The sequence below is a fragment of the Nymphaea colorata genome, chromosome 1 (genome assembly GCF_008831285.2).
Source record: "Nymphaea colorata isolate Beijing-Zhang1983 chromosome 1, ASM883128v2, whole genome shotgun sequence".
In the NCBI taxonomy this organism is placed as follows: domain Eukaryota; kingdom Viridiplantae; phylum Streptophyta; class Magnoliopsida; order Nymphaeales; family Nymphaeaceae; genus Nymphaea; species Nymphaea colorata.
The window spans coordinates 41,559,532-41,572,435 of record NC_045138.2 but is presented as its reverse complement, the minus strand read 5'-3'; the positions used below and the strand labels follow the sequence as shown (position 1 = coordinate 41,572,435).

Sequence of the window (12,904 nt, the reverse complement as noted above, 5' to 3'; positions counted from 1 at the left end):
CATTGTTCATATTGATTATTGAATGTGAAACACTTGGTAACAGCAAAGCACTACAGCAGGTCTTAATCAAGTATCTGTTTGAAACTTGAAAATGATTACTTGCCAGAGTACCACTATTTAAACCCACCACATTGAGCTTTTCAATTGCAGTCCTAGAATTTGACAGACTGCAGGGTCACAACCCTTGGAACTATTTCTATCTACCAGTCCTTAAAGACTTCTCAACATCATTCTGTAGTCCCATGGGTCATAAAGAGTGGGATGTTTTTTTCTTGAGCTTGACCCCTCTCCTGTCCTAAAAGTCAATGGATGTCCATCTCGTAGGCTGATGTTTGCAACCTTTACTTCTGTCTCCCTTTTAGTAGAAATCTTGACATATTGCTTATGTTTGAAGTTTGAACCAAAAAAAGCAGTATATGTAAACATCACTATCCTATTTAATATAACCATACTTGCACTTTTCAACAGCATTGGCCATAAACCTTTTATTTGGTCCTTTGCAGTATTTCTGTCGAAAAGCATATTAGTACATAATGAACGTTATTCAATGCAGCTACCACTTACCAGCCTAGTGAAAGGCTGACAATCACTATCTTTGTAGTCAAACGTGCATCTAGGTGCTGCAGATGGCTATCCTGGTTTTCACTTGGGTTACAGTACCTAGTTGACCCGTCTAGTATATATTGTTTTTTCATATTTTCAATGTGTATAAATATTATTGTCTATTATACTTATAGAGTTGCACTGTAAATATGTAGATTGTTCTTAAAGTTCTGAATGTAGTGGTGAATATAGGTGTTGCTGAAAAGTGGGGCAATTTATACTTTTTTTTTTTTTGGTCTGACTATTGCTCTGACCTGTCCAGACCCTGACTAAGCCTTTCTAAAGGTCCTCCAACTCGATTCATGCAGCAATTGATTCCACAGATGACTGCTTTGGAAAACCTACAATCTTTAATGTTCAAACCTTCAAGTCTAATAACCCATGAGACTTAATTGGCCTTTATTGGCACTCCGGTTCCCTTCCCAGAAAGGAAGACCTTATTTCTGTTTTTTCCATTCTATCCCTGCTTGAGGGACAGTGCTAGAAATGCACGTAGAAATTTATCCTTTTCTTTGTGGTTTAAATTCCCTCAAGGGGGATTATTTTCCTTGCATAATAACCTGTCACATTAACTCACCAAATCAACCACCGTACCCATGTCAGTACAATGCTATAGTGTGCATGCAGCCCTGACATGGCAGTTGGTGTGGTCAATGCGTGTCCAATGTGGTCAACCTCACCGGGCCAAAATTGTCCATTTTTTGTGTGCACCCTACCCATGTCAGCCAACGAGTCGGGTGTGGTCAAACTGCTTTGAGGATATTTTTTCCCTTTTTCAATTTTTTTATGAAAAAAGTAATGCTTTTCTAAAAACACATTCAGTTTTTTACTGTTTGCTGCATTTTCATCATACTGATTTTTGTATTTTACTGCAACTTTGCAGTTTGATACTGGATATGTATATGCTATTTATATACTGCATATGGTTGTATTTGCTTTGCTGTTTATAAGTTTGTTAATTGGTGAACAAGTTTTCTATACGTGTACTGTGCTGTCATATAATTATATATATGTATGCTGTTTATAAGTTCTATATATATGTTACCAGTTTTGTTAATTAGTCTTAAATAATTATACATATAATATATGCTGTATATTGATGGTTATAAACTTATAATACTGGATATATAACAGCTACTTGCTTAATGCCTACCTATGCTGTCAGTAAGATGGTAAAATCTGAAACCAGACTCTAGAGTGTGTATATTATATAAAAGAAATAGAATGCTACAGATTTTGGAATCTAGAATGTGACTTTGGGCGGTTAATTGCTAATTTTGTCTTGTTTAGGGACAATTGTGTATTATATATATTTATATATGTAGAAATACGAACAAGAAGAAGACGAAGAGAAACAATGATCACGATGTAACGTGGAAAACCCTCAACACGAGGGAGAAAAAACCACGAATGAGGAGGAGTTGGTGCCCACTAGCAGCCAGACTCTCTCTCTCTTAAGATTATCATTAACACTTAAGGATTAGGGTTACATGACTTAAGTAGAGCCCAAAACGGGCTACAAGGCGGGTCGGGTATAGATCCGGACCCGAAACACACAATCTATCAACACTCCCCCTCAAGTTGGGCATACATATCAAACATGCCCAACTTGGATACATTCCTCTTCAGACTTCATGTAAGGTAAGATCAACTCTTTTGCATCAATCCTTTCCCGAATGAAGTGACGATCAATTTCAATATGTTTTGTTCTGTCGTGAAGAACAGGGTTGTTGGCTAAGTTGATTGCAGACTTGTTATCACAGTACATCTTCATAGGTCATTCAATCTTTATTCCAATGTCAGTCAACAATATCTTCAACCATAATAACTCTGACACTCCCATAGCAACTGCCCTATATTCTGCCTCTGCACTGGATCTAGAGCAAACATCCTGTCTCTTGCTCCTCCATACAACAAGGTTTCCTCCCAAGTAGACACAATACCCTGTAGTGGATCGTCTGGTATCACCACAACCTGCCCAATCCGCAACAGAATAGCCCTCGATTTTCACAGTCTCTTGTTTCACATACAGGAGTCCCTTACCAGGATTTTTCTTCAGGTAGCATAGCACTCTGTCCACAGCCTTCAGATGTGCATCGGTTGGCGCATGCATGAATTGGCTCAAAACATTCACCGCAAAGGTGATATCAGGTCTCGTGAGAGTAAGATAAATTAGCTTCCCAACCAAATGTTGATATCTTCCCTTGTCTTCTTCACAGAGAGGCTCTCCATCTCTAAGACTCAACTTGTGCCCAGTGTCAAAAGGGGTAGGAGTAGGTCTACATCCCAATTTACCCGTTTCTTCCAGCAGATCTAATGTATATTTCCTTTGGTTTAGTACAAGACCAGTACTAGACTTAGCAACCTTCATACCAAGAAAATACCTTAGCTTGCCAAGATCTTTGAGGTCGAATTCTGTAGCCAGTAACCCTTTTAGCTTGATAATCTCCTCCTCATCATCTCCAGTAACAATCATGTCATCTACGTAGACGAGCAGGAGAGTAACCCTGCTCTCCTTCTTCTTCACAAACAGAGTGTGATCTTCATTTCCTTGTTTGTATCTATGACGTATCATCACTCTTCTCAGTCGTTCAAACCACGCTCTGGGCGATTGCTTAAGGCCATACAAGGTCTTTTTCAGCTTACAACACTTTTCTGGTTCTTCATATCCTGGAGACATATGCATATATACTTCTTCTTCGAGGTCACCATTGAGGAATGCATTCTTAACATCCAGTTGATACATCTTCCACTCCTTCATCACAGCTAGGGATATAACCACCCTCACAGTCTTCATTTTCGCAACAGGAGCAAAGGTTTCCAAGTAATCAATTCCATATTTCTGGCTAAACCCCTTGGCCACAAGTCGAGCTTTATATCTTTCAACACTCCCATCTGGTTTGTACTTGATGGTATACACCCATTTGGATCCAACTAGGTGAGCGGCTTCAGGAATCTTCACCACTTCCCATGTCAAGTTTCTTCTTAGGGCATCTATTTCTTCTTTCATTGCATCAGCCCACTTGGAGTCACTTTGAGCTTCAGCGACAGTCCTGAGAATCACAGCCAAAGAGAGAGTAGAAACAAAGCACTTGTAATCTTTCCCAAGTCTGGAATAAGAAACAAAATTACCAATGGGGTGTTGAGTACATGACCTGACACCCTTTCTCAGGGCAATGGGAAGATCGTCATTCTTCTTTTCAACCTCATCATGAGTCTCCACGGTCTCCTTGGTAGGACTTGGTTCATCCAGGGAAGGAGTGGCATTGGGATTGGAAGTAGATCTAGCATCACAAGTCATCACCTCTGTCCGAGTACCTCGTCTAGAGTAGAACTGTCCAAAGACTCCAAACAACTGAGGGCCTTCCTTCTCAATGCTATTGTCACCCCTTTCCTCCTTCTCAGGCACATCAACAGTATTAAGTGATTCTGCTTTCTTGTAGTCCAAAAAATCTATAAACTGAAGTTCCTGTCTCTGAGAATACTCTTCCCTGCCCACAGACTGCTCCCCCTGAAGAGGATTCGCACCAAAGTAAGAGGCATGTTCCAAGAAGGTAACATCCCTCGTAACATAAGCTCGACCAATAATAGGATCAATACATTTGTATCCTTTTTGCGTAGGGGAGTATCCAACAAAGACACCTTTTGATAGACCTAGGATCAAGTTTCTTGACATTTGGACTGTGATCATGGATAAAACATACACAACCAAAAACACGAGGAGGAAGAGGAAATGGTGGACGACTGCCAGGAAGCAACGAGTGGGGAGTCCTACCATTCAAAACACGATTGGGCATGCGGTTAATAAGATAGGCACTAGTAAGAACTGCATCACCCCAATAGTGTTTAGGAAGATTTCTCTGAAACAAAAGAGCCCTGGTGACATTAAGAAGTTGACGATTTTTCCTTTCAGCTATCCCATTTTGAGGGAGGGTGTAACTACAGGATGTCTCGTGAACAATCCCCTGTTGTCTAAGAAACTCCTCAACAAGCTGACACATGTACTCACGGGCATTATCGGACCTGAAAGTTTTAACATTCGCACCATACTGGGTATGCACAAGAAGAATAAATGTCTCTATGATGCGAGGAACCTCGCTGCGGTCTTTTAACAAGTATATAAATGTAGCACGAGAGAAATCATCAATGAAAGTGATAAAATACTGGAAACCTTGACGGGTATGAATGCCCGAAGGTCCCCATACATCAGAGTGAATCAGGGAAAAAGCTTCATTAGCACAACTAGAAGAAAGAGGGTACGAAGCCCTCACATGTTTGGCAAACTGACAAACATCACAAGAAATGGAAGACAAATCAAAGGAGGAACACAAGTCTGGAAACAAATGTTTCAAAATCCCAAAAGGTAAATGCCCAAAACGTTCATGCCAGTACATAAAAGACTGAAGACAATCTTTTCTTCTCTTATCTGTCTTGCGGATCGCTGTCAACAGAGCAGTAGCCACACGTATGGGAAGACGATATAATCCATCAGAAGCTAAACCAATCTCAATCCTCTTCCCTGTCACCAAGTCCTGCAAAACACAACGATCGGCAGAGAATATAAGTTCACAATTCAATTCTTTAGTAAGTCTACTGACTGATAAGAGATTTAAAGGAAACTGGGGAACATGTAAAGCGCCCTGCACATGAAATTTGTCCAACAAGGACAGAGTGCCTTCGCCTGCCACACAGGTAGAGGAACCATCTGCAAGAGAAACACGTTCCTTTCCCGAGGACAACTTATACTCATGAAACAATTTTGGATTACTTGTCATGTGATGAGTAGCACCACTATCGACAATCCATTCCCCCACAGAAGAGTTACCTTGATTGCCAATAACCGCGAGAGCATGATTAGCTGTAGTTCCCTCTGAGGTCTCAATCTTGTTGACATCGATCCTGCCCAAATAAGCCCTTAGTTCACGAAGCTGGTCAGCAGAAATGGAGACTTTTTCTCCACTGGATGCTTGCACCTCAGACACAGGCGTTCTCCCAATCGAAGATCTCCCTTTGTTTCCCTTCTTTTCTGGATGAAGATCCCAACAATAATCCACGGTGTGACTTGTCTTCTTGCAGTGAGTGCACCGGCGAAGGGATCTAGACGAGCCGCCAGGACCACGACTCACGAGAGCGGATCTCTCGTTATAGGGCACAAGTTCCTTCTTCCCGTCTTTTGTAACAAGCCTCCTCTGTTCTTCCGCTTCAATACAGGAGTACACATCTTCAATACTGGACACCTCCCCTGAATTCAGAATCTGGCTTCGAACACTTTCAAACTCATCATTTAAACCTGCTAAAAATAGGAACACCCTGTTTTCCCATTCATGAGCAACATAGAGCGCCTGATCATGGGGACAATGCCAAGGAATATCAGAATGATAGTCAAGCTCTTCCCACTTGGCTTTCAAAGCCCCATAGTACTCTGCAACAGACGAGTTCCCTTGTCGAATGCCATAGACTGTCTTCATTACTTGGTAAGTACGAATTGCGGTCTTCTTTTGGCCATACATTTGCTCGAGGACCACCCACATGTCTCTAGCAGTCTTCTTCCGAAGGATAAGGGGCTGAATATCGGCGGAAACGGAATTGACAATCCAAGTTTTCACTTGATTATCCTCAAGAAACCAAGTATGCCACACATCACTTGTTCTTGCTGGTTCGGGGTTGCCCATGCGACCACGGCTAGCAATCCCCATAGTCATAGCAGGCGACCACGAGAAATAATTCTCCTTGGTGAGGCGAAGAGTGATGACCTGCATGGGAACATTCTCAGTTCTAAAAGCCCCTATTTCAGTGGGATTGGTGTTGACGGTTGACGAGGAAGAGGCTGCCATAATCACAGACCAGTCTAGCTACGGGAGAAGCCCAGTAGGCAGCAAGGGCAGCAGGGAGCAACAGCACAATACAACACCAAAAAAGGCAGAGAGCAGGCAACGGACAAAACGGAGAATGCCTAAACCTCATCGGCGGAAGAGACAGCAACAGAGAGGCAGCGCCGGAGAAAAAAAACGAGGCAGAGCGGCGCGGCGCTGGGCGGAAACAGACCGCCGGAACCAGGCAGAGCGGCGCGGCGCTGGGCGGAAATAAACCGCCGGAACCAGGCAGAGCGGCGCGGAGCCGGAAAAAAGGCACGGCGGTGGGCGATGCGTCGGTTGACAGAGAGGAACGCCGCTGGACAGGGCGTCGCTGGGCGGAAGCGGCTGAACAGGAATCCTGAGCGGCGCTGATCAGGGCGGCGCTGGGCGACAGACGAAGCCCGGGCACGAGCGTCGGGCACAGGTGTCGAGCGAAGCTCGGGCACGAGCGTCGGGCACGGGCGATGAACAGTGTCGGGCGAATCCTCCTCCAACACGGGCAAAAGACAAACCAGAAACGCCGGAACTTCACGGCTATGATACCATGTAGAAATACGAACAAGAAGAAGACGAAGAGAAACAATGATCACGATGTAACGTGGAAAACCCTCAACACGAGGGAGAAAAAACCACGAATGAGGAGGAGTTGGTGCCCACTAGCAGCCAGACTCTCTTTCTCTTAAGATTATCATTAACACTTAAGGATTAGGGTTACATGACTTAAGTAGAGCCCAAAACGGGCTACAAGGCGGGTCGGGTATGGATCCGGACCCGAAACACACAATCTATCAACAATATATATATATATATATACACACACACACACACACACACACCATTGTTGTAATTGCACCTAGGTTTTTTTTCGAAATTTTTGCCGCACCTACACCGGCATGCTCCTGCACTCGTACCTGCACCTCATGCCCATGTGACAGATATCAACATATAAGAGTGGTGGAGAAAATGGCTGTGATTTTTTTCTTTCTTGTGCCAGTCCTTCACTTTACTTTTTTTTTTTTTTTGCCTTTTTCATATGGTGGCACCGTCACTGTGCCAAGTTGTTGGTTTCTTCAAAAATATGATTTGGCTGCAGATTTCAGAAGCTATATTTTGCTGGTATTTATGCAGCTTAAGGCCAAAAGGAACTAAAGTTCCTCTAATGAGTGCGCCAGATATCTATTTTTTTCATTGATGAGGGAATCTCTAAATTTTTTACCTGAATGGAAGAGGACAGTTTGCTAGGACCAGATGAAGATATTGTAGTTGTAGATTGAAGAAGACACATGTAAGACCCATTATTTTCCATCAATTCACGTGCCTGTGCTGAATATAGCGGGTTACTTTCGTGCACAATGTTTTCTCTCTTGTTTCAACTAGTCGAATTGACCCAACTGTTGGGTTTGTACTGCATGTGTACGGCCTGGTGACCTGTAAAATTGTATTGTATGTTATTATCTTAATTTCCTTTTTTTTTTTTTATATTTGTCAGACGCAATTATTGAGTATAGTTGCTGTAGGTTCTAAGTTGTTTTCTGGACGTATGGATAGGTGGTATTCCATTAAGAATATTTTCAGAGTGGTGGTTGGCTGAGGAGAAATATTCACTGATTGATTCTTTTATCCTTTCCACGTTTCATGGAGCAATATTTCAAGGGCTCAGTGGTCTTAACATCAAGTATCAGGTATGTGATTTCAGGTTCTTTATAGACTTGAAATTATATGCTCATGCTTGGTAGTCTTTTCGTGTCATTACTTCCACGTTGTTCACGTTGTTTGTTCCAAAGTTCACCTAATGCAAGTTAGGAAGTTCTTAAATGCAAATATTTATGTTACATTGATGTCATTTTTAATGAAATTTTGTTTCCTTTAACACCAGAATTACATTTACTGAGTAATACAGATCATGAATTGTTAATATGAATGTGAAAATGATTCCGTGATGGTGAAATCTACTCAGACTCTTTCTTTCTCCTTTATATGTATTATGTAACACTGGTGCCACTCCTTAATGCTTCTGCATATTGGTGGAGTTTGTACTTTTTTGTGGTATTTGCATCCAGCTATGTATCTGCTGAAATGTGCTGATACAAAATTGTCCTCAGTTGCCATATGGAGAGGATTCTTCTCTTGCTGAAATCTTTGGACACCTGGAGCGAAATAGGTATATTTGGTCTGCACTGCTATTTACATCTTTTTCTGATTTTGTGTAATGTCTAAGCTAGAAGAACATTACCAGGAGCAAACTTGGAATATCAGAGTACAGTATCAGCCAATCCACATTGGAGACCATTTTCAACCACTTTGCTGGAAACTCATAAATGTCAAGTTGGTATTAAGAGGGGAAGTTCAGCGATCAGTTAACTTCTTATCACCCACTATTGCATTTCTTTCTCCGAGGCCTCTATATTAATATAAAACTCCATTCTAATTGGTGTTTCCATGTCTTGCAGAAAATTTCACACCGAGTTCAGGTTTTGTGTTACTTGTAACATGTTACTGGGTCTGAGGCATCCAATAGTGTACAGACCACAGTTACCAGCAAACTGAAATGGATGTAGAAGCGATAATTAAGAGAGTGGGTGAGTGGATGCTTAAAATTTATTAGACTAGCATACCGCTGGTCGAGGAAGCAATAAAGTGGGAAATGGAGCAGAAGAAAGAAACAAATTTTAGGTAAAGGGAGTTTTCTGGTTACCGTGGAGTACATAAAGCTGACTACTAATAGAAAACCAAAGGGTAATTTTACTTTTTGAAATGTTAAATCTTATATCAATCGCCGAAGCACAAAGAAGAACGCATGATGCCCCAAATGGTACTATGTAGTATGTACATGTATACAACCAATCAATGAAATTTATTTGGCGCTTTCAGTGTTGTCTACTACTTTTTCTCCACATCATATGGTTACATATATAAATCTTAAGTGGACATCTAGATGGAGAAAGCCATGAAGCGGGAAAGAAGTGTAAACCATCATCCCCGTGTTAAAGACACTTCGATCAGCCAACGTTCTGTTGGATCGTAAAACCTTGCAATCCACGCAGCAGGACCATCTGCTGCGTGGATGTGATCGTTATAACGAAAGTATCAATAAGTTCATGTAGAAAAATATGTATTTTTTAATGTTTAATAAGGTATCTTTAAGGTTTAATGATTAATGCCAAAATGTTTTAGCTTATAAAACTCATGTTTCTGTGGAGGTACGCTCCCATCCTTTCATTAAGAATGAATCAAAACTCGTATGTTCGAAAAGATATAATTTATGTATTGACTGTCATTGTCTTAGGTATAAAAATTCAAATTAGTAGCCGTTCTTAAAAGTGTTAAAAATTATGGCCGGATGGTTCAGTCGACAGTCATATATATACACACACACAAGACGTCTTTGCTAAACCACGGTAACAAATGGAATTCCCCCCCTGGGTATTTGAACTCTTGGCTTTTACATTTTTCAACATAAAGATTAAGACCAAGACCAACCTCCTAGTGATAGAGGCAGGAGTGAAGGGGGCAATCACTATTTTTTTTTCTGCAACTCTGAGGAAGACCATAGTTGTCATGAGGCATTCTCTGAACATCTGTGTATAAAAAACTTCTGAAAATTTCATACCCTGGTCAGCGAGCTGGATCAACCTCTTGTTGATCAGGAGCCGCGGGGTCGAACAGCCGGAAACACATGATTTGGTGTTGCAACTGATGAGTGTTGACCTTTAGGCGCGGTTTATGCCTGATCGGATGAAAACACTCCCACTCTTTTCTATGCCAATTCACTAAATTTGAGCGTAATTCTTGACGTGAAGATTTTTTTTCTCCTTTCAAATACACGTTCAAACATACAAAAACAGAATTGAAAACAAACTGAAGGGAAAGTTGGTAAAATTGAAAGCGCAGCTCCGCTCCCATCGCAACACGAAGAACTCAATATCTGATGACTTGAAAAGAAAAATCAAGTTCTTTTTCATCTTTTTGGTACCACTGAGGGTAAGGGCAGAACCTGCTCGACTGTATCCGATGCACGATGACCATGTGCGCTCGCTCTCCCTCTCTCTGTGTAGTGACATTAAGGTCAATAGAATCGCCTTTTATCTAAACCAAACAAATGAGATTGATCTTTATACAACAAAAAGGAATTTTCCTGAGATAATGAGGAACTCATCAACTTCCATCTTCACCATCCTTGATGAGGTTACAGATATCCGAGCATTCAATCAGGCTGAAATCCAGCAGAACCCAGATAAGCTTAATTCTACATAGTTATGGAAAATCCAAAAAGATCCTACTGATAAAAAAAATAAGAACTATGGCGTCTCCAATTTTGCAAAATACAGGAGGGGTGACAAGGCTAAGACATTCACGGATCAGGAAGCAACTGGTTCGAATTAGGTTTAAGCGTCGACAATTCATATTTGATACTACAAGCGTTTGCCTTTGCCAAATCAGCTCTTTATACTTGTTTTCCTGCAATGTGATGGTCTGATCTAAAGACAAATCTGACTTTCCTGACTGACCAGATCCAGATTAACTGACTGGTTTCACCAAATTGAACCAGGTCATGGGTTATATTCCATTTGCAGGGATAAGTTAATGTGTTTCCTATCCTGTGGATCATATTTAGGAAATGTGCTAAGCCAAATAAACAACGGAGCAAGTTCAGCAGCATGCTTGGTTAGGAAAAACATTAAGAAGCAGAAACCAAGTTTGTGTGTGAGAGAGAGAGCTGAGTTCAATTTTGGGAAGTACAAGGCTTACCAATATTGCCGACTCCTGAATCCTTGTTTGAATACCACAAGGGGCCTGCGAAGAAGTGGAAAAAAACTGCATTAGGTAGATGTTATTTCCCTTGTTTTAATGACATCAAGTGATAATCTCTAGCTAGTAGGTTCATGCAGCCGGCCTGGTTCATAAATTGCATAACCTGAACAGCCGACCTGTCAGGGATGCCAGTAGCTCCAATCTAGTTTGAAGATTTTGTCAGTTTTTAGCGTACCAAACATGATTTTGAACGATTGTTATCCCGGATTTGATCCGTTGGATATTTATTACTTGTTTTAGTTAGCTAATGGATATATGCAGATTTAACTAATGAATATGTAGAATGCCATATCATAATAGCTTGCCTATATTTATAAAAACCAGCATTATTGATAGATATAAGCCATACTTTTAAGAAAATAAGAAAAGATATGTCTTAACAACGTTGTAGAATTTGGAGAAGGGAATAAAAAAGAAGAAAAGGAAATGGAAAATACCTCCTGGCGTTTAAAGGGCCTTCTCCAGGTGATCCAGCACCGCCGCGGATGCACGTGGTCACACACTTTACGGTACATGATTCGGCACGCCTTGACTTGGGCTTCTGGATTCTGGCGGCCTTTCCGTCATCCCCTGCAAGACGGCCAACCCCGTTAATTCAACTGCATAAATTTGCATAGAGCGCCAGTAGACCCACCGGAAAGCGTCTGTGGGACGTTAGAGAGCGTCTCCGGCGGCTCGAGGGAGTTGGCAGCGGAGAAAACGACTGCAGCTGCCAAAAGGCCGCCAACTGGGTGGTGGCATGCTCTTGTGCTCAGCCATGAGGCTCTTCCTGTGCCGAAGAATGGGGCTTGGCAGAAGGGCCTGTTTGGAATCCTCAAGAAGATGACCATGCTCTCTGCTTCTCTGGTTCTCAGTGACTGGTTCCTGGAGCTTTCTCTCTCCCTCTCTCTTGTTTCTGGTTGCCATCATAGGTGGGACCTGTTTGGTACCAATGGTGGAGATCGCTAACACGTGTTGGGGATGTGATCACAGCTTCACATGAGTTGCTCAATCCACAATGTGAGCAATGATCACAAGTGAGCAGCATCCATACAACTTAAGGTGCAGTTGGCATGTTTGCTGCTCATCTTGCTTTAACGGTTGAGCAGTGTCGTCGATTTTCTTCCTCGAATTTGGCTGCAGTTTTACCGTAACGGTCAGAAGGTCATATACTTTGGAGAAGAAGAAAGACATTCTTGAACGTCAGTGGAGCTGAAAGTGGCATGTTTTATCGCGGACCTTACTGCGGTGAAAAAGATCGCTGATAAAATTTCGATGCTTGAAACAATTTATTTTGTGCGGGAAACATTGGCTTTCGACCATGTTTTATGTGTCATCCAGATATGATGTATTCGGAGAGAGGTGCATTAGCAAGTATAAGCAACATTTTGGCTTTATCACAAGTTCAATCATTAATGCAATATACAGAATGGGACGAAAACTTCCATGACCATAATATATGAAAGTGGATTGCCATTATCACGTTCATTTGACCTTTTAAGTAGTTTTTGCTGTGATGCATCATCACAATTGCTGCTTTTTCCAAAGCATCGGATAGAACAGAAAAAAGAAGGAAAAACAAAGGATGTGAAAAAATGATGCATCTTGAGATAATGGCGAAAGCAAAAAAATTTTGTCTCAAAATTTTAATAATT

The 12,904-nt window shown here is 41.5% G+C and overlaps 2 protein-coding genes across 7 annotated transcripts in view; one reads left to right on the top strand and one right to left on the bottom strand.

Annotated features, from left to right (window-relative positions):
• LOC116255963 (ABC transporter A family member 1) overlaps positions 1-9,328 on the top strand; it is a 39,329-nt gene extending 30,001 nt beyond the window's left edge. For 4 of the 5 annotated variants that reach the window (XM_050079300.1, XM_031632062.2, XM_031632071.1 and 1 more), the window contains 4 exons: positions 8,007-8,140; positions 8,561-8,619; positions 8,695-8,814; positions 8,909-9,328. In XM_050079300.1, the coding sequence (XP_049935257.1) occupies positions 8,007-8,140; positions 8,561-8,619; positions 8,695-8,776 (275 nt within the window). In that variant the 3' untranslated portion in view covers positions 8,777-8,814; positions 8,909-9,328. Of the gene's footprint in view, positions 1-8,006; positions 8,141-8,560; positions 8,620-8,694; positions 8,815-8,908 lie in introns of those variants that run through there. The other variant, XR_004173010.2, reaches the window with a different exon arrangement.
• Positions 9,329-10,244: 916 nt separating this feature from the next.
• On the bottom strand, positions 10,245-12,171 carry LOC116264696 (uncharacterized). 2 transcript variants are annotated; one of them, XM_050080339.1, is made up of 5 exons: positions 11,905-12,171; positions 11,708-11,840; positions 11,208-11,252; positions 10,597-10,671; positions 10,245-10,508 (listed from the first exon to the last, which is right to left on the bottom strand). In XM_050080339.1, exons 1-4 carry the CDS (start codon positions 12,098-12,100, stop codon positions 10,614-10,616), a joined length of 432 nt encoding a protein of 143 aa, XP_049936296.1. In that variant the 5' UTR covers positions 12,101-12,171; the 3' UTR covers positions 10,245-10,508; positions 10,597-10,613. The 2 variants fall into 2 exon arrangements, with proteins under 2 accessions (XP_049936296.1, XP_031500906.1); XM_031645046.2 differs by having other exon boundaries at positions 10,245-10,671; positions 11,905-12,169.
• Between the last annotated feature and the right edge of the window lie 733 nt (positions 12,172-12,904).

Excerpts from the sequence above, each read along its gene's own strand:
- LOC116264696 (XM_050080339.1), bottom strand. The coding sequence starts at position 12,100 with ATGGTCATCTTCTTGAGGATTCCAAACAGGCCCTTCTGCCAAGCCCCA. Across the intron at positions 11,841-11,904 it reads CGTCCCACAGACGCTTTCCG|GGGATGACGGAAAGGCCGCC; the intron begins GTGGGTCTACTG and ends GCCGTCTTGCAG. Across the intron at positions 10,672-11,207 it reads TTCAGGAGTCGGCAATATTG|CCTGATTGAATGCTCGGATA; the intron begins GTAAGCCTTGTA and ends GCTGGATTTCAG.